Here is a 25,717-nt window from a genome sequence, read left to right as displayed (position 1 = left end):
GAACATCATAGAGATGTCCCTAAGTACCCAAATCTCACATTCTTTAATATTACTTAATGACTATAAGACATAATACAAACCTGGCTCTCACTGACGTCACTATTGTACCAACTGTGACATTTTCTTTGATATACATGGGGCCGTAAACACTCACATCCCACACGGGAGGCTTATTGTTCCTGTCAACGACGTCTAACTCAACATCCACATCTGCATAGGAGGGAGGGCTGCCCCTGTCCGAGGCACGGACACGCAGACGGTATCTTTCTCGCTATAGTGGCATGAAAAGATGTGCCATCAGGTCAATAGGGATCACAAGCACAACGATCATTAAAAAAACAAACAAATAAACAAACAAACAAACAAACTCAATATATTTTAATTGATTCTTTTATAATAACAAACTAAACATAAGCAACTAGTAAAAACACGAAGTTTAAAGTTTCTGCAATATGATTTCCTTAGATTTCAAGTGTCCAAAACTTTGGAATTTAATAAAGACAACTACTGAAATTATAGACTTTTTTTCTGAAGAGCATTACATTTAATTGATATTTTTCTCTTTGCTTTAATTCACATTATAAATCAGATTACATTCATTCCAAGTTTGTTAAAAGAACTGAATATTTTAGAATGTTCAAAATCTAGTAATAAAAACTGATTAACTACACTACTAATAGCAAGACTACTGAACATGACTTCAAACATAATTCACTTTTCTGTTTAATGAAATGCAATCAAACCTACTTACTGGATTACATTCCTTGAAGTGGATCATTTCCGAAGAACAGAAAAAGGTGCAGTTAAACAAAACAAGAGTTTAAATTATAGCAACATCATCAGCAGGCAAAATTACATGCTAAACATGATGCATTTCAAATGTGAAAAGGGAAAAAAAAGGAAACAGAAAAACAAAGGAAGAACGTAAAAACACGCTGCCCCATACACAGGTAAAAAATGTCACAATTTTTTTTCTTTCTTTTCTTTCTTCGTTTTTCTGACAAAGAGGTATCAGAGACTTGATTACAAGTAGCAAAAAACAAACCCTGATACCTTTCGTCAAGCAAAATAGAACAACACTTGAGTGGTAAAAGGACACCTCCACAAAAGAGAGGCATATGAAAAAAAAACACATGATACAAAAATATACAGCAACTGCAGTTTCTTTACGAAAATAGCTGTCTGGGTCCTCAAAAAATGTATGGGTCACTCTGAAATGTAGTTATACAAAATTAGCATCCAGTTTTCGTCCCGAAATATAGCCTTACAAACTACAAAAAATTCATATTAAGTCAGCAAATTGCATGTAGTAAGGATCATCTGCGAATACTGTAAAATTTAAAAAAATATGTCAGTTATTTCTGCGTTTATGAAAATAGTTTAACACTAAAAACATCATTGCAAATTTATACCCAGGCAAGTCCTAGAACAAATAAAATGTGTTTCATAAATAAGTTACAATAAATGGTGCTTGAACAATTAAAAACTTATATATTTTTTAAACCAAATGAGCAATGCAATACAGGTGAGTGAAATTATAGAAATAAAATATATATAATGTGTACTTAAAAACTGGTGCATGAAAGAACACAAATAGTTCTTCTTTTCGAAGGGAAAAAAATGTACGTAGACTTTAAAGTGATGCAAACTAAAGATACTTGTGACCAAATGAAAGAATGGAAATTAGAAAGAAGCACAAAAAGGATATGGACTCAATGGTAACACAAGGTGATAATTATATTCTCATTATTTGGAGTAGTATGTTTGCACACACCTCAACACACACACTCACACACACTCGTCACATACACACATACATACACGCAAACCATAATCTATGCCAAAAAATACACGCACATAGAAAAAAGTAGAAAAAGTTGTTTAATGTTACAAATTTTAAAATATCACCTTTTCACAAAGAAGGATGTTGCAAATCCATCATATTCAGAGGATTACGTTGACTCATCCCAACTTAAAGCTACTGTAAAATTTCTCAAGAAAAAGGAAGGAAAAATTGAGCAAAAGACTATATCAAAAAACACACAAACTCTTTCAGTGCTGATCATGTCTCATTTTTTTTCTTTTAAAAAATAACAGAGGACATTTAAAAAAAACACACAAAGATAAAAACAGCCGTGAAAAAGATAACACACACAAAGCAAAGCTACTTACATCTAATGGTTTCCTCAACACAATCCAACCAGATTCAGGTTGTATTTCAAAGTACTCCAAATCAGTTGGATCACTTGAAGCACTCAAGCTGTAAACAATGGCACCATTGTTGTCTGCATCTTCGTCTGATGCTGAGACCCTCAAGATGTTTGTGCCAATGCTGGCATCTTGCTTCACATTTTCTACATATTTCTGCAATACAATGCATTTCTTAGTTAGCGGAAATTACTTCATTCAAAAGTCGAGAAACAATATATTCTATGATTAATGGTTGATAAAGGAGTGGAAAAAAAGTAAGTACAGTCATGGACACTTCTGGATTGCAACAATCCCATTGACTCTGAATAGGATTCTTACAACCCAGAAGTGTGTGACTGTACAAACATTTATAAAGTGAAGGGTCTGTTGATATGGAGCAATAAGATGCCACTAAAGTCAAAGAAAGTCGGGCATAATGCAAGGTGGCACACAGAATCTCACACAATTTGTTTTCTGTATAATACGCATATTCTTGACAAACTTGATACAGATCTAGTGTGGAATTAATCACCATAGAATGGAAAATTGTCCCTAATAGACACGATATTTCTGAATGAAATGGTAGACATATGAGAAGAATTGAGGTGGTTACAAGAAAAATATATGCAATGAAGATGACATGTAGAGAAAGTCAGTGGGCAATATAGAGTAGAAAGAGAAGTACGGGAGAAATAAAGATGCAAAAGAGTGATAAAGAAATGGGAACAAATAGAACAACTTGGATTGATATAAATTGCAGATGGTGATTATACAAATAAAAAAACAATATATATATTTTACAAAAAAGGACAACATACGTATGTTTACATAAAAATGTCAGATTAGCAAACAAAAAGTACTTTGAATAGATTGGTTTTGCTTGAAACCTCAAAAATTCCCTTCTTTCAAACCTTTGGGGCATTGCCTTCTTGTACCTTATTCATGTCATAAGGTTTAAAACTGCAAAATGCATTTTTGTTAGTTATTACAAAATATCCATATGCTGCTTGATTCCATTACATCGATCTGGTTCAAAATAGGTTGTGTGTATTTAAATCATTTCATCTGTTTTCCTTGTAGATTGCTTTTGATAAAGTTCATCTGTGTCTGCACTTTGTTATTCATAAGTAGCGACATTGAATTTTCACAATGCACGAAATCACGAAATGTGAAAGAAAGATGCAATTTTGAACATTCTGCACGTAACTACACCCCCAATGATGAAATATACACGAGTTTTATTCGCAAAGTAATGCGAAATGTGTGCTTTTCCACGAAATGAACGCTTTTTTACGAAATAACCATGAAATATCATCAAATTAAATAGAAAACATGCAAAAACCAGCAATCGAGGTTGTGTGCGCAAACTGTCGATTTGTAATGAAACGTTTGCCTAAAGTTTCCTACCACTTGCAGCTGAAGAACGTTTTATCTTCGATCACATCAGGAAGATGCTGCAAATTGGGATTTCCCATTCACATAATCTCAGTTCGAAAACTTCGCTCCCTGTCAAGCTGCATTCGTTTCTCCCCCCGAATGTCTACTCAACTTCCAGTTTCATTGAACTTCCTAGCTTTCTTTGCCCCTGCACTATGGCCTCTAAATACTAAGCCTTGTCTAGCGAGAAAAGTAAACTATCCTTGCCGCACCCAATCGCCGCTACTGGCAATTACAGTTGAAATCTAAGTACTTGTGTATGTGTACAGTATATAAAAATGAAGTAGTTTATCAATTTATAGCTCTTTTGTATGTTGTTTCCTCTCATGATGAAAAAGAGTGTGCCATTTTTTTTTCCACCGCTGGTATATACCGCTGATCTAACATTTTATTTACCGCTCTCCTCAGTTTTTATTTACCATAAATTTGTCTCCCTATTCAAAAGGTTAAAACTTCTTTGTTATTTTATTTCGTAATCACACACAATTTTGGGTCTGACTTTTTGTAACGCATTTATTAATTCCCTACTTAATTTAGATATTTATTAGTCATGGTCAATAGGATTAGAACTGTGTACCATGTAGTCTGATAACTGATTTATAACATTTGAATGATCCACAGTGACTTCTATTAGATTTTCTTCTAGAGTATTCACGAAAATATCTTGCTTCACTGTTACCCAGAATTGTGCAATGAAAAACAGACTTGTGATGAGACCTAATAATCTATGCAACAGTCCATAAAAATCACACTTCTCAATTCTCTGGAATGTTCTAGCATACTTCTCTGAAAATTAAATATTAAATAAAAGTCCAAGCTCTTGAGGAAACTTAACCTCACCTCCTTTCAGGAGTACTTTCTGTTTAATAATGCAAAGTGAGAATAATGAGTCTTCCTTAAAGCAATGTGGTAATAAGCAATGAAAATATTACTTCCTAATTCAGTACAATTCTACTTGTAATGAGTATAAATTTAATTGAAAATGTTATACTTAGCATCATAGAGTAGAGTGCAAAATATACTTGTTTTCATCCAAAATATTTACCTGTCTGTCAAACAGAGGAGGGTTGTCATTAACATCTGTAATTTCAACAGTGAAGGAGCAGACACCTTCTAGTGATGGTTCACCTTGATCTGTAGCTTTTACTGTCACCGAGACAAATTTTCCATCGTCACCTTCTCGATCAAATACCTGAAAAACACAAAATCAGAATATTACCAACAGAAATATAGCCTTTTGATTGGCTAAATAACAATTATTCCACTAGAACAATACTATTATTAATTGGGACGAAGAAATTGGTTTGTATTGATAATGGCTGATAATAGTGTCAATTTTGTAAAAGTCATAATTTGTATTACAAATTGGACAGATTAATCAATACTCTTTCAGTATCATCAGACACAAAAATTAGTGCAAAATTCTGTCATTTTATAATTAATTTTATGAATATAAGATAATTCATACATATACCCTGGTTTTCTAAATTAAATGCCAAATATGCAGTTTCCTTTTCTATGACTACACCTTTTATAGTCATCTGGTTACAGGCATTAAATAAAGAATTTCATTATTCATTCATGTACTCCTTGAAACATTTGCAGTTTCATAATGGATTGGTTGAAAATCAGATATATATATATATATATATATATATTTATATTTATTATTTGGATCACAAAAATTTCAAAATTGGTCCATCCCTATAGGATGTCCCACAAGATCATAGGATTGGTGTACTAGAGCATATTTGACTCAACAAAAGTTCAAGACTGAATATCCACAATGCTATAATGTGTTGCTATTGTGGAAGGGATTCTTAAAATCTCACCTAGTTTCAGATTAATACTGTTATGCAATAATATGAAGGACACTTCAGTAATTGCTTTATACCTTGCTTGCCTTGTCAGTATGACACTCAATAGAGAAGACACGCCTTTGGTGCAGTTGGTGAAACCAACCCTAAAGCTCATTGAGTGTCTTAGCACAATAAGAAGCATCAGAGCTTTGACAAAAGAATTCCCACTGCTAAATCTACTGTGATATATGTGAATGTATATTTAAACAGTGTAGTAACTATTTTGTATACATTATTGTATTTTCATACTCTCAGCCAAGTTGCAATAAAAGAGTGACTAGAATACACAGGGAAGGGGAGGCTGATGGGACTACAACAACCCCTCCAGAATTTTGAGAAAATCAAAATTTCCAAATGAAAGCAGGACTATGGAAAAATCAAAGTGGTAGCTGAAACCTCACCTTAAAATAACCCCCCCCCCCCCCCATTACATCCTTTTTTTTAAAAAAACATTTAAGACAAAGGTTAAAAATGGTAATTATGAAATATTTTATAGTGAATCCCTCCCCCTATATTCCTTTCCTGGATTCTCTGGAGTAAGAGAACGCGAACGCGTTCTGTGCGCATGTTGAAGGGTGTGCGCCTTGTCCAATGAACGCACGGAGGGGAGGGGCATCCACGGGAGGGGGCAACTCGACTGCTCATTCGCGGTCCAGTAGTTCCGTAGTAAACATGTCAGCTCGCAAGTCTAGGGGAACTCTGAATTCAGGAGAGTGCCTCATAGTGTTGAATGTGTTCGAGAACAACTTGTTTGAAAAGTTTAAAACACATGGCTTTGTTTTTCTACATATGTTTAAAACGTTTAAAACAAAGTGTTTTAAACCTGTTTTTCAGACTTGTTTAAAACACATTTTGATACATGATGTTTCATAGTTTGTGGTTATTTGCATGTTTTTTGAAAATGTATGTTTAAATTTGTTTTAATTTTTTTTCGTTCTTCGTAGCATCAAAAGACAAATAAACGTGCAATATTATTTGTTATTTGTGTAAAACAATACACTGACCATTGTTAAGAATAAAAGAAGAAATTGGCAGCAGAAAGTGTTTTGCTTTACGGCCGTTACATCACGCAGAACTTTGTTGCTTTCATCCCGCACCCTTCCCCACCTAGTCTGGCCCCGCCCACAAGCTTTCCCCTCTGCATGTCGCTACTCCAGAGAATCCGGAAAAACAGTATAGAATGCACCTTTACAATTCCATCCCCTCCAAAAAAAAAAAAAAAATCCTGCATACGCCAATGGTGAGAGTGAATGTTTGTGGATAATACTTAGCTGTTTGAAATTCAAATGTCAATTTCTAGCTTTTGTAAAAAGGAAGAAAGTTGATAACTATAGCAAATTATCATGATTTATCTTTGTCACAAACTCCTTCTCGGCATAAAAATGTCTTTTGGTGCTGTAGATCAAACTTTTCTACAATAATTCTTCCATTTGAAGGAAAATATGAGACTGACAAAATATCTATGTCCTGTTCCACGTTTCCATCAGTGTTACCAGCTCCTCACAGATCTTTACTAACAAAAACATGTTCAAATGTTTTTAAATGTAAAGCATGAAGATTTAAACAATTTGTGGAAAGCAGCAACAATGAAACTGATTTAAATGTAAGTATTGAAGACACATTTCATAATTTGTAACAATCAACTAATATTGATTGATTGATTGATTTAGTTTATTTTACTTCGCGTTGTGTGCCTCTTGGCTAATTTGCGAAGATGGGGATGAGTGATAAATGGACATTCACAAACAATCAAGCCAGAGTGGTATTCAAACCCGGGACCCTTGGCATCGCAGCACGATGTGCTAACCACTCAGCCACAGGGTCCGGCAATCAACTAATATGTCAATAGATTTAAGAATACTACAATTTCATATATCATGTCAAATTCCAATAACAGCTGACTTTTTGTATTCTGTGGAATTATGAGTGCATATGAATAGATGTATCTTACTCCATTTACATGATATATACATTTTCCAATAAAATCTTTTGTACATTTTTTAACAAAACAATATAAATTGACTTAAAACAAATTGAAATTTGATATTTTAGACAAAAAAATATATGATATGCAAAATTTCAACATCTTAAATTTTGAATCAAATGTCATGGCAGATATATTTGCCATGGTGTAGGTATATTAAATCCAAAATAAGATAATTCATGTACTGGAGCATGAAAAAATTGTAATTTGGGAGCTTTTAGCCTAAAATAAAATTAGAAAATTACTAATTTATAATTTCCTTGTGAAATATTCTTATTTAATTACCTTCAATTGTTACAAATCCAATAAGAGAAGAAATGGGGTTTGCAGAAAGAGATAATAGATGGCAGCACCAGACACAATATGATAATTACTTAATTATAAGATAAGTAGCTAATAAGTAAAGATGAAATGCAATAGAAAGATGTTAAATGGACTTCATTAATGTATAAAAATAAGTAACAAGTATAAATACAAAGACAAGTAGTGTCTCTTATAGTTAATATGTACAAGCCTGTAGTCAATTATTAAGCAAATATTAAAAAGTGCTTTATGGATGAAAAATTTTGGAATATCCGTGCTAGAAAACCCACTATTCCCCTGCTAGAAAAAAAACAACTGTAGGTCTACTGTACAGCTGCTGTACTAAAAAAAAGAATTCAAATAATAATGCATAATAATTGCTACAATACGTTATTAAATCACTTATTGACTCAAAGAATAGATGATACTTTAAATCTTGACACCACATTTTCAGTGATTTAGAAGTGCATTGGAAAAACAGTACATGAACTGAATTTCTACTGTTTTTCTAATGAATACTATTTAAGTCAGATATATCTTGATAAGTTAATAGAGGTCTTTAAGAAATAACTCAATCTTAAAGCAGCTAGTAGTTTGAATACATGATCATAACAGGGTTTTTTTCCAGCATGGAATTTCCATCATTGTTTTAATGTCTGTGTAATGCAATTGCAGAAATGATCAATCTTTTGATCAATATAGTCGACATTGTTTGCTTGTTGGTTTTTCAAGTACTGAGGGTCAGGTCTTTGTTTAAACTAAATTTTTGCTGTTTTCGTGTGAATGTAGGAAGAACACTATTTCAATTTATATCTAAGACAGTATTTTTTTTTTAATTTTCTACAACTGCGTTACCCACAATGAACCTACACACTTAAAAACGTGTTCACTATACTATTTGATTTTTGTTGTTGTGTGAAACCATTCCTAAGTAGCAAATTGTTGTCTATACGATTTTTACATTGCATTTTCAGTTGTATAGATAATACTTTTTTTTCATTACTGATAATAGAACTGTTTGTACATGGCAATATACTGAACACAATAAAAGATGTTAGTTGTACAATTATTAGAGGCATGCATATTTAGTTTTTGACGAAAACACAAAATGTAAAATAACACATTGTAATGTTAATTTTTCATGTTTCTGAAAGGTGTGAGGTGCATTTTTCTACACTGTTTTGTCACGAAATAATGCGAAATGAACTGCAAAATGCGAAATAGACCCTTAAACATGAAATTTAGAGTTTATTTACAGACGCGACAGTTTCTGAAGTCAGAATTATCCTGCGAGTTATGCAATTCATGGAAAATTGATTAATTCTGCTGTAAATATTTGGAAAGTATAAATGGCCTCCTTTGTACAAGAATAAACTTAATATTCCACTAATTACATAAATGTGCTATTAGAAGGGCTATATTTATTTTGTGTAGTAAGTGCAATTTTTAAATCAAATTTTGGGTTATATTCACATTTTTAAAACCAAAATGTCATTTTATATATTGCTTTTTCACCGCCATAACAGCATTTCTTTTTTTTATTACCACTTTTGAACCTAAAATTGACTGTTTTTACCCAAAATTTTGCTTTTTATTTGCCAAAAATATGTGCCTCTAACATTTATGTATATACAAGACAATATACATAGTTGGCCTACCAAAAAAACAGTAGAAACATTAGCAATTTCAAGAATTATATTAGTAGTACAGTTCAGCTACTGAAAACAGTACACATACTTTGGCTACTAAAAACAGTAGAAAACATTACCAGTACAGTTCAGCTACTGAAAACAGTAGGCACATTTGGGCTACTAAAAACAGTAGAAAGCATTAGCAATACAGTTCATTAACTGAAAACAGTAGTTGTTTCAAAACACGTATTGATTTACTGAAAACAGTAGACAGAAGTTTCAGTAGTATAGCATACAATCGCCTTTACTCTTTCTACTACCAATCTGAGGAGGAAATGTTGATGCATCAGTGGTGAAGGTAAATAAATTATGACTCCTGGCTGTTGCCACAAGCTACACAAAGGTCCATGGAACAGAGAGTGAGTGTGTTCTAGCCATTGTCCCTAGGGAAGGAGAGAATTAGTCTATTAGGTTAGAAATTAGGGTCCAGTAATTAGAGACAAATGTGCGGGGGAAAGGACTTAAGAGAATTTACACAGAATAAACTAGAGGGCATGAGATTCAGTCACCAACGAAACCTGATTGGAATGCAGAGAGATGCTGAACCGAGATGTAAGCTGGTACATGTAGAGTCAAGGAGCCAAAAGGGATGCATGAATGCAGAAGGAAGCATGCTAGATGACTCGAGGGGAGACCATAAATATTCAAACAAGAGACTAGATAAATTTCCTATGAAAAGTGGAAAAATGTCAGGAAAGGAACTCTTCTCCATCTAAATGGATATCCAAGTAGACAAATCACAAAGTGAAATGATAGCAAAGTGAATGAACACAATAAATAATATTTAAAGGATGACGTAAATTGGTGAAAATGTGATATTTTACATGTACATATGTAGATAAATATATTCAGATATTCCAAGGACAGAGTGGTCAGTTAAAGAAATACATATTGAATTCACATCAATACAGATATATAAAAGTCCTCCTCTGTGGCCATGAAGTCTAAGGCACTGTGCCTTGGGCTCCAACTGTGGGGCGGCATGGGTTCGAGTCTGTCTGGGTTCTCACCCTGTGTATAGGACCGGTAGCAACCCACAATCGTGACAAAATTAAGGAGTGAACAATGAATCTGGTCCGTAGAGGACCAAAAATGAACGCGATTGTGGCCAGCTGAGGACCAAAAATGAATGTGGAACCTGGCTCGTTGATGACCAAAAATATACGATGATCCGGACCGGTAGGACCCCCTCTGGAATGGATTATGTCACTATAGAGCTAAGTTCACCGCAATCTTCTTGGGAGTTGTAACGAAAACACAGGTACACACCTACAACCATAACCATGTATTGCAATACACACTTCCCTGCACTCCTGTCTAGGGAAAACTGTTTACATGAGGTTTGCAGCTGGTGTTACAATAACATGCCACTAATGAAACTTAGCCACGTTAGGCTAGGGTGTATATGTATGCTGGTGTAATTATGGTAACGGTCAACAAGACATATTTGTAATTTAATGTATATGTATGAAAAACATAGTAGTTATTTCCCCATGTAACCTGGTGTCTAGCATTATGTCTAAAAAAGAACCCTTATCCTGAGATTAGCTAGAGGTGTGGTACAATATAGAAATCTGTGTTGATTGTCATAATACACTATTATTATCAATTATTTAAAAAGTATTTTCACAAAAACGTTGAACTGAAATTGTGTGATAATCAAGCACTAGGCTTTCCATACCTTATTTGTTGATACAGCGCCAGTTTCATCATCAACAGTGAACTTGGTACCTTTCTGATTAGGTTGTTGTACAATGGAATATTTAACTTGACCATTCACTCCCTTGTCTTCATCTGTTGCATGCACCTATAGATGGAAAAATAAAACATGTAAGCCTTTACTTAATGTAAAATGCAATTTATCACAAATTACTTAACCTACAAAAAAAATAATCTTAACTCATGGCATGTATGTATAATGAAAATAAATTAAGTCTAAGAAAATGTAGACATGTGTCATGTAATTTATGTTTAATATATTAAAAACTTGTTTTGTTTTTTAAAAGACATAGAATACAAATATATTTAAATTCTACTCTAGGAAGCATTAAGAAGCTCTTCTGAACTCAAACTTGGAATTGAGGGTTTTGCTAGTATTTTTTTGTTAAAACTAAAACAAGAACATGATATGTGATATGATAGCACATGCAACTGGAAACAGATTTAGAAATTTAAAAGAGAAACAGTCTATTTCTTATTTCGAGGTTAATGACTTCATAATTTCATGTGTGTGTGTGTTATTAGGGTCAGGCTGAACTTTGAGCCCATCTGTAAAACTTATATGAAAATGTGATTTTCCAAAGAATCAAGCTGATCTTCAAAAAATCTGAGAAAAATGAATTCATAATTACTGCTAGTGCACTAAAGTAAAAATGCTGGTGCAGATTTCAATCGCTTTTGTCTAAATATTTGAAAAAATATTCAATCATATTGTGCTAAGGAACTACTGTAATACAAGTATGAAAACAATCGTAAATGTTCCGAATTAAAAATTCTAAAAAAGATTAATTTCTCAGTTTTTATAAAAATTGAATCATTTTGGAATTAGTAGTCCTTCTACACAATCAAAAATGAAACATGAAAACTTACCCAAAATGAAGTATACATCACACCGCTGAGTTAATATCTAAGCTAGTCACAGAGTCTAGTCTAGTGTAAGAGTAAGAGTAGTCAAAATTCAAAAAAGAAATGCTACAAGTATAATGTAATGGGAAAATATTTACAGCATCTTTGTAAGCAGCAGTTTGAAAGAGTAATATGAACATGAAAGAACGCTCCTTTTAGGCTAATTGGAGATACTCTTGTAAACCCTCTACTTTAGTGATATGATATTCATGCTTGCTTTTATGCAGGGGCAAAATTACTGAGGTAGGGGTGTGCAAGATCCTAAAAAGCCTGTACCGGGATCGGAAAAAAAATTTCCCATACCGATCCTGACTTCAGGAAATAATTTGCAGACTTTTTGAGATCGCAAGTAGTTGGCAAATTAGAAATAGCATTTTTAAAAAAAAAAAAATGGTTAATTCTTGATTGTTTTCTGCATTATAAGTGTCTGAAAATTCTCAGAAATTGTTAGTTTGAGGAAATAAAAAAAACACCTGTCATTTAAGGAAAAATGGCATGGAGAATTTGAGATTTCCACAGTGTCTGGAAATTTTGAACATTGCAGTCAGGAAATTGATAATTTTACCTGCCTGAACATTGGGATTAAAAAGAAAGTTCATCCTGACCAAATATTTTTCCCCCACATACACCTAGTGTGAGGTAAAGAAAGCAGTCACATTTAATATACCAGCATGCAATGTTAATTGGACATTATCCATTGTCTAGTGCTTTAAACTGTATTTATTCACCTGAATAATAAGAGAAGAGGTGCTCTCTTGAAACATAGTGTTAGAATAAGTATAGTCTAAAGCACTAGACACTGGACAATGTCCAATTAACATTGAATGCCAATGTAGAGCCATCGTCACTAACATTAAGAGAATTATTACATCTAATATACCCCAAAATCATATCCAAAATATTAGTACTTTTTTTTTTTTTGTACAGATTGGCAAGTTGCAATCACTAAAAAAAATACAAAGTTTGAGAAACATTTCAGAATTAGTAGCCCTTCTTTACCACCAACACTGAAGCATGTGAAAACTTACTAAAAATGAAGTACAAGTCAAACATCACATTTAAACTATCACAAATTTAAGAGTAGTCAAACACAAACCTTAATCACAGGACTTCCATTTGGTGCACCTTCTTCTACTTTTGGGTAATATGTGGCACAATCTTTGAAGACGGGCTTGTTGTCGTTAACGTCAGTGATGAAAACGACGACAACAGCTGTGCTCGTATGAATCTTGGTTGCTCCATTCTCACAGCATGCACCATCGTCCATAGCAGTCACATTCAACTCGTACTTGTCCCTGTCCAGATTTATAGCTTTATTGTGTAATCTAATCACACCTGTGATCTCTTCGATCACAAACTGGCCTGAAGACGTGCCACCTCCGACGAAACCAAATCTTACATTATCGCCATCTTTATCCGATGCCACCACAGTCGTCACCAAGGTGTTTGGACCAGCATTTTCATCCACATTTGGAGTATATACCTGTTGTGAAAATTTTGGTTCTTCGTCGTTTTTGTTTCTGGTGTAAATTCGCACAGTGGCAGTTCCTGTCTTAGAGGGTTCGCCTACAATACAAAAGCATATTTGTAACGTTTACAGTAGAGTAAATTTAGATAACTACAACTTAGAACAATTATCTTGCGATCTTAGTGTGCACACAAGTCAACATGGCTTGAATACTGTTTTCTAATTTCCAATTCTAATATATTTTACTTCAATGAGAAGACACACATGTACACCCAACGGCGAAAGAAACAGTAAGCGAATTGTCCACCACCATTTTCATTCGGTCTGAATTACACAATATGATGACAATGAATTGAAATAATGACTTCAATAAGCAGAGAACAATGCCTGCTTCGAACCAACATAGTTTCATTCCTTAAAACAACACAGGATGTAGAATAAAAAAAGTAATGAAAATAGCGTTGGACAATTTTCCTACCATTATCTTTGCCGTTGACTGTACTACCATACAAAATTTTATGTGGCTTCAGTATGCAACATACCATACTAGAGTAAACGCAGTAACTCATTATCAGGATACTGACAAACATAACATTAAAGAGTTTGAGTTTTTAAGTCCACTTCATGCACAGAAAGGCTAATCAGGACTGCACCTGCAGTTTAAAGTGGGATCCGAACCACTATGGATCTGGAACCCCACATTAAAATGTTCGCATCTTAAAGATCACATATGGTTTTACATAGACGCAAGATCAAAAATTATACTTCACTGTTTAAAGTGGTTACGACAGTGTTAGTGTCTTAACTTCACTGCCTAAGCGAAGTCATAAATAAAAACTTGATTTGTCTGCAAATCCTTTGGAATGTACAGTTATGTAATATAGTACATGAATATTACAACACAGTGTATACGAATTCACTACTTATTACACCATTTTATTTTTTATATCCCATTTCAACAATTCACTAAGTTTAGAATGGTGTCAAAAAATTTTCATAAATTAAAAAAATTTTTTTAAAAAATCTAATATAATGTAACTGACTAAATGCAATAGCAAACTTGAATCTGAAAGCATCCATTTAATAACAACCAATAATAATTGCTTCCTGGTACAATCACAAAAGCAAAAGATTCACTATTAAAAAGGAATATTACATGAGAACAATAACAACAGTTTTCCAACAAAAAACAACGTAATAAATTTAGTTAATCTATAATTCCACTCTATGATTCTCTTCCACCTATAATTCATCGAGTAACAGAAAATATACATAAAAATTTTAAAAATGAATTCAAATATTTTCAACTCATTACAAAAATGACAACATAAATATTTTGTTTGCACCTTTTGAGTGATGCAGGTAAATGTGTGAAATAGGTTAGGTTACTTTTTGTATTGAATCACATCTAAAATGGTTACCACTTCATGTTAATTATAAAATATTTTACGAGTAAAAGACACTCAAAAAGTTCGATGCTGACAAATGAAGAATGTGAAAAAAAGTTAATTTAACTTCGCGATTCTCAGCATTTAAACCAATTCTAAAATACAGTTCAACATAATAATGTTAAAAATAAATGTATAATTAAATATGTGTACCCAACATAAGTTAAGTCAAGAACAGCATTTTAGAAGTTAAACAACTGGAGAAATGTATTTTGATAGAATTCATTAAATCTGAAATAGTTTTCCAGAAACAAATTAATTTGAAAATTTATATGGAATATGCAAAATAGTAATAATATAAATATCTTTGCTGCAATATACAAAAGAAAAAAATAAATGAATGATAAACCATGAAAATAATTATAACGAGTATTTCAACTAATCTTTACCTTTATCTTTGGCTGTAACAACAAATTCGTAGTATGCATTATTGTTGTCTGCATCTAGCTGTTTATTGTTTGTTATAGTTCCACTAGAATCCACATTGAAGTGATTGTCAGATACCAAATACTCAATTTCCGCATTCGCTCCCGAATCTGAATCTGTGGCTTTCACTTTTAGAATTGATGTCCCTATTCCAAGATCTTCATCTATATTGTGGGCCTGGTAATCCGGTAACTCAAACTTTGGTGCATTATCATTGACATCGGTAACACGTATCGTTAGCTGAAATGAATAAAAAATATTATAACCTAAACTAATATAATAATATTAGGTTAACTAATATTATTACAAATCTTTTCGATTACATAATTGGAAAAGGAAAACAGGAAAGAATGATGGGTTCATTTTAAAAGGAAATAAAAAATCACTATGTTATAAAAGTATCCTAGTTTAGTACAATAATAAAGCAATCTGGATAAAATTATCAAAATGAAGTTATATTAACGGTATCAAATGGAAACTATAAGGTACCCACTAAAAGTTCTGTCAGATTTCCATGGGATGGCACTGCACATGTTCCCCACACCTTTTGTTCCGCAGTGAGACAGATGAGAGGAAGGTGTGTGTTAGTAAGTGTTTCTGTTGTAGCTTGATGGTTGAGGTCCCCACAGTTCAACAGAAAAAAACAGGAAGAAAAATATGCCAGGTAGGGATTTGGTAAATGAGGGGACAGTACAACAGTGGTTAAACAAACAGGATGCACAATGTCCACAAGCCATAGAAAATGAGGCACTCAAGGTTTACTACTGAGGCAGATAATGGCCAAACATGTGAAGCATTGGAAGAAGCATTCAACTGCAGAGCAGAAACAATTCGCCAACACCTCAATCAGCTTGGAAAATAGTATACAGTGGGACGATGGACCACACTTGAGTTGACGGAGGTTCAGAAAGTAACACGAGCCAATGTATGTGTTTCTTGACTGTCTCATCAGGAGAAGGATCCATTTCTGGACAGAGTGTTGATGTGCGATGAGAAGTGGGTTCTTTACGATAATCCACAGTGCAGTCATCATTGGTTGGCACCACATGAACCCCCTCCCAAACAACCAAAACCACCACTGCATCAATAGAAGGTTATGCGCTGTGTTTGGTAGACTGCTTGGGTTATCATGCATCGCAAATTGTTGCAACCTGGCCAGATGATCAACGCAACTGTAAACTTGGAGCAATTGGAACATGTGCATGCAAAATTAAAAACTGTGATACCATGGTTTGTGAATTGCAAGTGTCTTTGTGCTTCAACACAACACAAGGCCTCATGTTGTTAATGTCACCCATGACACCATTATCTGAATTGGTTGGGAAACACTAAGGTGCCATATTCCCCGAATATTGCACCACCAGATTACCATTTGTTCCATTTCTTAGGTAACTATCTGAGGGAACGATGGTTCCAAACCTGCGACAAAGTGAACCGTACACTGGACGACTTCTTTGGTTAACAGTCCGCTGAGTTCTACCACTGTGGGATCCATGGTCTGCCCAAACAGAGACAGGTTATTGCTACTGATGGGCATCATTTCTGATTTTCTGCATACATCTTACTTCATGTTCTCGCCTTTCTCTTTGCACTGTCAAAATCCGACAAAACTTAACTGGTACCTTATGAAACATTTTTTGAAATCCACTTCTTGCACCAGGATATCAAGACTGGACATGCAGTTTAAAGTGGAATCTGAATCACTATGTGCCACTACTGACGATTGAAAACAAGACCCCTTGATTACAAGGTGAATGAACAACTATGCCATTCAGGAGGGCCCTAGCAACACCAACTGAGAATATATACCGGGTGGTCCAAAAGTCCCAGAACGGTCACATATCATGAGAAATACACATCGAATCGGAAAACGAAAAAATACGTGTTTAATAAGTGAAAGAAGGCTATTCAATGATATCACACTTGATTCCCCACCCCCGCCCCCTGGGGGTGGGGTGGGGGGCAACTGTAAAATTTTAAATGGAAACCTTCATTTTGTATTGTAGAATCGGAAAGAGGACTTCATTCCAAGTCCAACAAGCTATCAACCATTCTCCTAGCTTAATTAGGAATGGAGATATGGTGGTTTTAAATTTTCGCAAAAGAAGAAGAAAAAATTCATAAAACTCAAAAAAATTTCAAAGGGACACCCTTATTGAGCTAGACTGAAAGCGATTGCAGATTCGGAATCTGCACGTCAAGACCTTTCAATAGAGTATATGGAAGGTTTTTTTTTCCCCCCGAATCAAGTGTGATATCATTGAATAGCTTTCTTTTACTTATTATACACGTATTTTTTTTCGTTTTCCGATTCGATGTGTATTTCTCACGATATGTGACCATTCCGGGACTTTTGGACCACCCGGTATGTATTATCTCTATGCCTATCAGTAAAGCATTTTATCTTGAAGAAAGTATGCAATAACACACAGTAAAATTATGGAGAGGAAGGCCAAGTGGGTTTTCCCAACCGTAATTTTGATTAAGAACCCTGATCAAATTGATGTGAACATGTAGACAAATCCCAACAGCTTGGTACAGTGATTTTTGGCAAATCTCGGGGAGGATGGGGGCAATTTTGTAAAATCCGCTCTCCTCATCTCGATCTCCATATCAGGAATCTTTCAGCATGCAAACGAGAGTGAGGAGTGGAAATTAATGAACATCTACTGCATTTTTCGTTCCTGAAAAAGCTGCACTTGTACCTTCATGAGTAAGTTTTATCAGAAAGTGTGGGGATTGCAGTGAAAACCTATCCATGAGGCAAGAAACAATGAATGAATGAAATGAAAATGTATACATAATACTACATTGCAGTGGATGTATCAAATTTAGAATATGGGGATGAAAACATTTCCATTAAACTTATATTTCAGTTTTACAATAAGTGGACCTCGTAATCTTAAATTTTCTAAAAAGAAAAGAAAAAACATTACTTAAAGGTAAGATTTACGACCCATACAGCCAGGGACATAGCCAGGGAGCTAAGGGGCTGAAGGGCTCCAAAATCCTATAAATTTCTAATTTAAATAGTGTATAGTGGTAATTAATTTTACTTCCTCAGCAGGATTAAACATCTTACATAATAACTTGTAATAGACTGGGAAATTCATTTTCAGGGTTTCTACCAGCCACCACCTAAAGGCGAAAAAGTAGAAGCCCTGAAGATTAATTTATCAGTATAGTACAAGTTATTATACAAGATGTTTAATGGAAGTAAAATTTATTACCACCATATACTATTTAAATTATATATTTGTAGGATTTTGGGTGGGGCTTCAGCCTGCAGAGACACCTCTCTGGCTACGTGCATGAGGATGACATTTTGTACTATTGTACTCTTAAAATAGAGATTGTATAGTGATGAGACTAGTTTCAATGTCATCTTTTAAGCTCAGAATTCTCAAGACAAGACCTGAGGCTGAGGCAAACTCATAAAAATTGGGACAAGTCTCAACTGAGAATAAGACAGAACTCTATGAACTAGAGACCAGACGTAGGGTCTGATCCTCTGTCTTATTCGAGAATTTGTTATGATCAAAACAAAACTGAGCCATGTTTGCTTATAAATGAATGTGAGAAAAGGTGGACATTTACTACCAAAGCTGAGAACAAGCAACTTTCAAATCTCATCTTGATGCCATCCCTATGTTCGTACCATGACAGTGTATCAGATTTATTGTGTTGTATTGTATCAAAAAATTGGTACCAGTGCAACATTCTAAACTTTATTTGCATGAAAACTTTCCATTTTCTAAGTTTGAAGTAATGCGCCTTAACCGTCAATTATATGTACTGAATTCATTAATATTACAACAATTATTATTCGTTACAATTTGATATTTCTAAAAAACGTCCATTGAAGGTAATCATTACCTCTACAGATGTCGAAAATCCACCTGAATCCTCAGTTGCTGTTACAATCAGTGAGTATACATGTGGCTGTCTCAAATCTTCAAAGTCCAGTTCTTTAGCAAGCTTGACAATGCCTGATGTTGGGCCAATGTTGAAAGTTCCAGCACCTTGTCCTTGTGCTTTCAAGGTGTATCGAATTTCACGGTCTGCAAATGACTTTGCTTTCACTGAGATGATGCTAAGTAAGAGAGAAACAAAATATGTTAGTTCCATAAAAACGATATTATTGAAATTATAATTCCTACACGTCTCAAAATCTGGTATTACAAGAGTCAGAAGAGGTCACCTACTCTAAAAAATATTTAAACTATGATATTCCAATTTTGGCATGGAACACATTTGTGTAGTAATTCCTAGAATAGGTTAGTCCTTATGGGAGTCAATGTCATGTTCACTAAATATTTCTAATCTAATATTGTTGTTATACTGTTGTTAATACTGTTGGCAAGGAAAGAGGCAGTGAGCATCGATGGCTGCAAGGAAACAGACGGTCAGCACGGATGGGTGCAAGGAAACAGACGGTCAGCACAGATGGGTGCAAGGAAACAGATGGTCAGCACGGATGGGAGCAAGGAAACAGACGGTCAGCATGGTTGGGTGCAAGGAAACAGACGGTCAGCACGGATGGGTGCAAGGAAAGAGGGGGTCAGCATGGATGGGTGCAAGAAAAGAGGGGGTCAGCACCAGTGGGTGCAAGGAAAGGGGGTGTCAGCACCAATGGGTGCAAGGAAAGAGGGGTGTCAGCACCAATGGGTGCAAGGAAAGTGGGGGTCAGCACCGATGGGTGCAAGGAAAGAGGGGGTTAGCATCGATGGGTGCAAGGAAAGAGGTGGTCAGCATCGATGGGTGCAAGGAAAGAGGGGGTTAGCATCGATGGGTGCAAGGAAAGAGGGGGTCAGCAACGATGGTGCAAGGAAAGAGGGGGTCAGCATCGATGGGTGCAAGGAAAGAGGGGGTTAGCATCGATGGGTGCAAGGAAAGAGGAAGTCAGCACCAATGGGTGAAAGGAAAGAGGCGGCGAGCACCAAAGGGTGCAAGGAAAGAGGCGACGAGCATTCATAAGTGCGAGGAAGGAGGCAGTAACTAAGGAGGAAGTGGGCAGTAATAGGTGCAAGTAAGGAGTCGGAGAGCTTTAATGAGGCAAGTAATAGTAGCAAGACAGTAGTGTATGCTGACTAATCAATGGCGGCCTGAAAATATTGAACCACTGACTTAAATCTTTGAACTGAGTGAATTCATTAAGAAACTTGGGTGCTCCATACCTTCGGGTGACGAAACAAAAGATATTGAGCAAACAAAAACAATCGAAAACAAGAACAAAGCATGTCTTACTCGGAATCCTTCTTCTGGTTCTCGGGAATCTCTGCCTCGTAGGATGGCATGTAAAACTGCGGAGCTCTCTTCCCTCCAACAATCGACAGCCTCTCCTCGTTCGTCGATTGAAAGCGCCTCTCGTCCAATCGGCCGTTCTGGTCCTCAGCCTTGACGTAGAGCACGTACTCCATATCCAGCTGGAATGGATCCGTCCCGCGGGTTCGAACGACTCCAGATCTCTCGTCCACCTCAAATCGTCCTCCAGCTGGAAATAGAAGAAAAGCTGTAAGTCATCCGAGCTCAAGAAATGAATCCAGAAAACTGCTAACCAGTTCATCTTACAACAATGTCTTGACAAGAATCGAATAGTTTTAATCTAGGGTGTCACAAACTTCGATTTTCTGTTACTTTCATATACACACTGAACATGGACGTCCGCAGGATTTTTTTCCAGGGAGGGGCAAGGAAGGTATTTTTTTTCCAGTGGGGCAAAAGAGTCACATTTTCCCCCAAAAGAGTGTTGTTCCCTAGAAAAACATTGCTTAAATTTGAATTTATGGTGTTCATGCAATAATTAACACATATTATTGTGGTTAAAATGAAATTTTATGTGTGAAATACATAATTTTTGGTTGACTTTCATTTTCCAGGGGGACACGGCCCCCCCTTGCTCCCCCCTTCCGGACGCCCATGACACTGAATCAATTAAAGAAAATGTTATAAGGATAATTATATATTGGAAATGTGTAAAGATTCTTAATAGTGATGATCCAATATGTGTATCATGTCTGTAATGTTTACTATTAAAAAAAAACATGATTGACTGTCTCCTGCAAATTGCATTTTTGTTGTGTTTTTTTCCACGAACAGCCTAGAAATGTAAAAGGTATTAGAATAAAATATTCAAACAGGCGTTGTCTTTAGTTTTATCATATATTATGCCGTCTCTTATATTTTAACATTTTGGACCTAATCATGTTCAGTTTTATTTTTGTTTAATAACATGCCTTGTACACACTTTTCCCAGTTTCTGCTACACTCGATGGCATACACTAGCAATATTATGTATAAATGAAACACATTATATGCTAGAACTAAAAATAAAACTGTTTGTACACAAACACGCATGTATTTGTATACGTACGCACACGTGTTTGGAATGAACCTCAGATCTCTTGATTACAAGGCGACAACGTCAGGGAGGGGGGATTGCCTTATCTTTTTTAAAAAAGGTTTATGTATAAGCCATGATAATTAACATTAAAAAAATTGACAACCACCATGTTGTGATGTTTGAAGTGAATTCTTATATGGCGTGCCCAGAAGGGGTGGGTAGTGGGGAAGTTAGACGGAACGTAAGCCTCCTACTTTAGCCCAGCTTTCTTTTCAAAAAAATCAAATGAAAAATGTAAAAATAAATTCCAAAAGGACGGCGTAACCGTTTAGGGTCACACCCCTAGATCCCTTACTCACTTCCTGAGTGCATCACTGTGTATGTGTATTTTTACTTTTCAAATTTTAACCACCACCCCATAACGTCACCCCTCGCCCAAATTTCCTCAACACCCCCTTCCCTAAATTTTTCACAAAAGCCCCATTTTCGGTTATTTTGGCTCTAAATATACCCTTACACACCCCTAAACACGAACCTACATCCCCAAATGAAAAAAATCTGCATAAAGCGATGATTTTTAACAATCATCACACGGGACCACCTATGCAGAAGAAAACTCATCAAAAGATATGAACGCATTGCGTGAAGACATATTAAGACGTTCGCGGGAGACCTTGCACTAGTGATGTCGGTCGGAAAATTACAAAACAGAAAAGACAAAAAAGGCGGGTATCTTGTGCAACACGCAATTCTTTAAATATTAACCTTCCAAGTGGCACCAGCTCGGCCGAAAAGGAGGCGCTGCGGTCGGGGAAGAAACGCGGTCTGCTCTTATCTAAATAGCTGTTTCGGCTGTGCAGAGTCCTCGCTAATAGCCCTGGGTGTTGAGCACGGGGAAACAGGAAGAACGCTCTTGTACGTCGCAACGACAAATGACGGTCGTTTCGAACATCTTCCGTCGCATCGTGGGGGTGCTGGAGATCAATTTGCAAGCACCGTGTACGCTGGGGAAGAAACTTCCAACATAACAGGAGTGTTGAGGTGAAGTTGCGCTATTTGGTCTACAAATATATATATATATATATATATATATATCTGGCACTTATTCTGCTATACAAGCAAGTTTCCCTAAAAGCACCACGCAAATTTGAGACCAGTGGTTGCGCTGGGATGTTGTCAATGCAGACTATAATCCACCTTGTACCGAAGGCAGAAAATAAGCGCTATCTTCACATAGAATTCCTAAGCACGTTCCAGTAACACGAAGGCAAGGAGGGGTGAAAATACATTGTTGGAGAGGGCAGCGATATCAAATATACCTTTAAAATAACAGATAAACTAAGTGTTTGGTGAAGTTCTATTCAATAACCACTTTCTTTGTGTTTTTTGGAATGATGGTCATTGGACAGGGTTGGCCTATGCAGTGACCTCATGTTGATTTCACCACCCACCACTCTCAGTTTCACAATGCATTTTACTATCTAGCCAGTAGAGCTGAAAACAGTTATTTACCTATATTCGTAGATAAAAACAAACAAATTAGGGCTTTTCATTCGACCAGCCCTTGTAAAAAATGTGAAAATCTAAAATTCCTCTCAGTTTAAAGATCTTACAAATGTAAGTTTAACGCGACATAACTTTTTTTTCCCAGCCTGTGTATTAAAAAAAAAATCATTACATTTACATTTTATGAACCAAGAAATTATCATAAGAAGTTCAATCAGCCATTAGTAGCTTCTCACACACTTGCAAATCTGGGAAGTAGCTCTGTGGCTATGGGAGTTAGTCAATCTGTCATACGGCAGACTGAACTAGCAGGGGCATACAATCAATCCATTGCCCACTTCTGGAGTTGTCGCTGACCTATCGCACCAAACTTCCTGACGTCATCAATATGGCTCGTGCTCTCAAGGTCTGAAGTCGATGTGCGTATGTGTAATATGATACCATTCTTGCATGAAGTAAGGTGCGTTACTGCGTCGAAAACGTCTTCCTTTTTGCACTATAAAGCCACGCCTCATGCCGCAAATCTCGCTAACTTAACCTAACACCAAATCACTGAACAAGGACGGAGACTGAGTAGAGAACTGTCTGTGTCTCCTCACTACTTTACCTCAACACGTACCTATCTGATGTTAAAGACATGCAAGTGAGTATTCATTTATTAATGTACCCTCGTATATAAGGCAAGAACATTAAGACATAAAACTGAATGCAAAACATAACAACTAAACAGATGAAGCACACTTACTTCTGTCACGCACGATGAAGTAATGGATGTTGTGATCCGTATCGGGATCCCTCGCCTGCAGGGTGAACACCGGGGTGTTGGGTGGCGCGTTGAGCTGTACAACCGCTTGCATGGGCAAGGGCCTGTTGATGAAGTAAGGCGGCTCATCATTCACGTCCTTCACGTGGATTATCACCCTCTGGTTGTCAGTGTCTGCGGAGAAGAGAAACAAAGTACATTAATTAATCACAGACTCTCATCTTAACCAGGCTATACATCTATCACTTCAGAACATTATGGGCATGCAAGTAAAAAATGAAAAATATCCAAACTTGAACAAACTAAAGATTTGTTTGTGGGCATATTGCATGCTAATATGCATCATATTCTAGATCTACTTTGTAAGTGAAGCCAAAAAGATCCAGGAATAATTAAATCAAGAAAATATTCAAATTTCCTAAACACAATATCTAGACAGCACAAAATACTATTTATTCTTCCATTTTTTTAAAAGTTTATGGGCATGCATAATTCAATTTCAGTGTAGCACAGGAAAAATCTATTATTCTTGTTGTTGTTATAGTAGAGTTTGATCTTCAGTCAACTTTATGCACAGAAAGGCTAATCGGAACTGAATCTGCAGTTTAAAGTCTGGTGCGAACCACTATGCATATGTATTGTTACTAGTACAATGTAGTTTGCTAGCGTAGTTCTGTCAATAATATATGTTACTTTAAATTATTATTAATAATATAAATCAATGAAGGTCAACAGACCCGATGAAATTTAGCTCGCCAACAATAGAAAAACAATTCCCAAGATAAAACAAGGCTGTTTTTAGAATGAGAATATAGAACAAAAATTTAACGCAAAATATAATTATAGCATTTTGGTAATAGTTGGTACACAAAAAAATTGCAAAAACTAGAAGTGAAATTTGGGGGCTCCACCGAGAATCGAATCCGGGGCCGCTCGCGCCAAAGGAAAGATGGTGCTAACCATTTGGCTACGCCGGAGCCTAATTGTTAATATAAAATATTCTAATCGTATATCGTTCAGTGTTTGTCGGGTGTAATTTGTATTTTAAAAATAAATATAGCGTGTGTGGGAATTTGAAATATCTTACATTTTTTGGAAGTTACATATTTAATCCATTTGACATATTTTACGTCATATTTAGAAAATTAAAGATGCAAAAGTTCAGTTTTACGACTGCGGAAAAAAACTAAAAATATCAAGGCAGACGTTGTCTAGTAGCCAAAAGTCCCGAGTGTACACGCCAAAAGCGGCTTGAAAATTCTACACAGGCGTATAACCAAGAGCTGTAGTCTCATTGTTGCGACTTGCAATGGCTAATTACGAACAAAACAATAATAAATCCACAGTACAGAGAAACGAGCTTTAATTTTATAAAATACTCTTCAGCATATGCCATTGTCGAACAGTTGATTGAGCAAGGAACAACAGTGGCATTAAAAAAAGCGAACGTTGCAATCGATGAATAATTAACTTCGGTATAATGAAGGCCCCGAGGCTTTGCACTAATTAGTATTCAGATTTAATTTTGTCGTCCATAATGTTAGTGAACTAAGTTCGGAATTTAGTTTGCTTTAGACGGCAACGAAAAGTTCCTTTGTGTTCAATTAGCCTTACTTCAAAGAAGGAAATTACTATATGGACATAACTAATGTACGGAACAATACTTAATGTAGC

The 25,717-nt window shown here is 35.6% G+C and overlaps 1 protein-coding gene across 9 annotated transcripts in view; it reads right to left on the bottom strand.

Annotated features, from left to right (window-relative positions):
* Positions 1-25,717, bottom strand: part of CadN (neural cadherin) — a 1,297,121-nt gene that overhangs the window by 930,118 nt on the left and 341,286 nt on the right. For 5 of the 9 annotated variants that reach the window (XM_083139245.1, XM_083139248.1, XM_083139246.1 and 2 more), the window contains 8 exons: positions 24,026-24,217; positions 20,679-20,925; positions 19,308-19,524; positions 15,395-15,671; positions 13,186-13,655; positions 11,146-11,271; positions 4,673-4,819; positions 2,173-2,364 (listed from right to left, as the gene is read on the bottom strand). In XM_083139245.1, coding sequence (XP_082995371.1) covers positions 2,173-2,364; positions 4,673-4,819; positions 11,146-11,271; positions 13,186-13,655; positions 15,395-15,671; positions 19,308-19,524; positions 20,679-20,925; positions 24,026-24,217 — 1,868 coding nt within the window. Of the gene's footprint in view, positions 1-80; positions 272-2,172; positions 2,365-4,672; positions 4,820-11,145; positions 11,272-13,185; positions 13,656-15,394; positions 15,672-19,307; positions 19,525-20,678; positions 20,926-24,025; positions 24,218-25,717 lie in introns of all 9 variants that reach the window. The other 4 variants (XM_083139244.1, XM_083139247.1, XM_083139253.1 and 1 more) reach the window with 1 other exon arrangement.

The sequence above is a fragment of the Lepisma saccharinum genome, chromosome 17, assembly GCF_977018435.1.
Source record: "Lepisma saccharinum chromosome 17, izLepSacc3.1, whole genome shotgun sequence".
Classification (NCBI taxonomy): Eukaryota; Metazoa; Arthropoda; class Insecta; order Zygentoma; family Lepismatidae; genus Lepisma; species Lepisma saccharinum.
The sequence above is the reverse complement of the archived record's forward strand: the minus strand, read 5'-3'. Positions and strand labels throughout refer to the sequence as shown.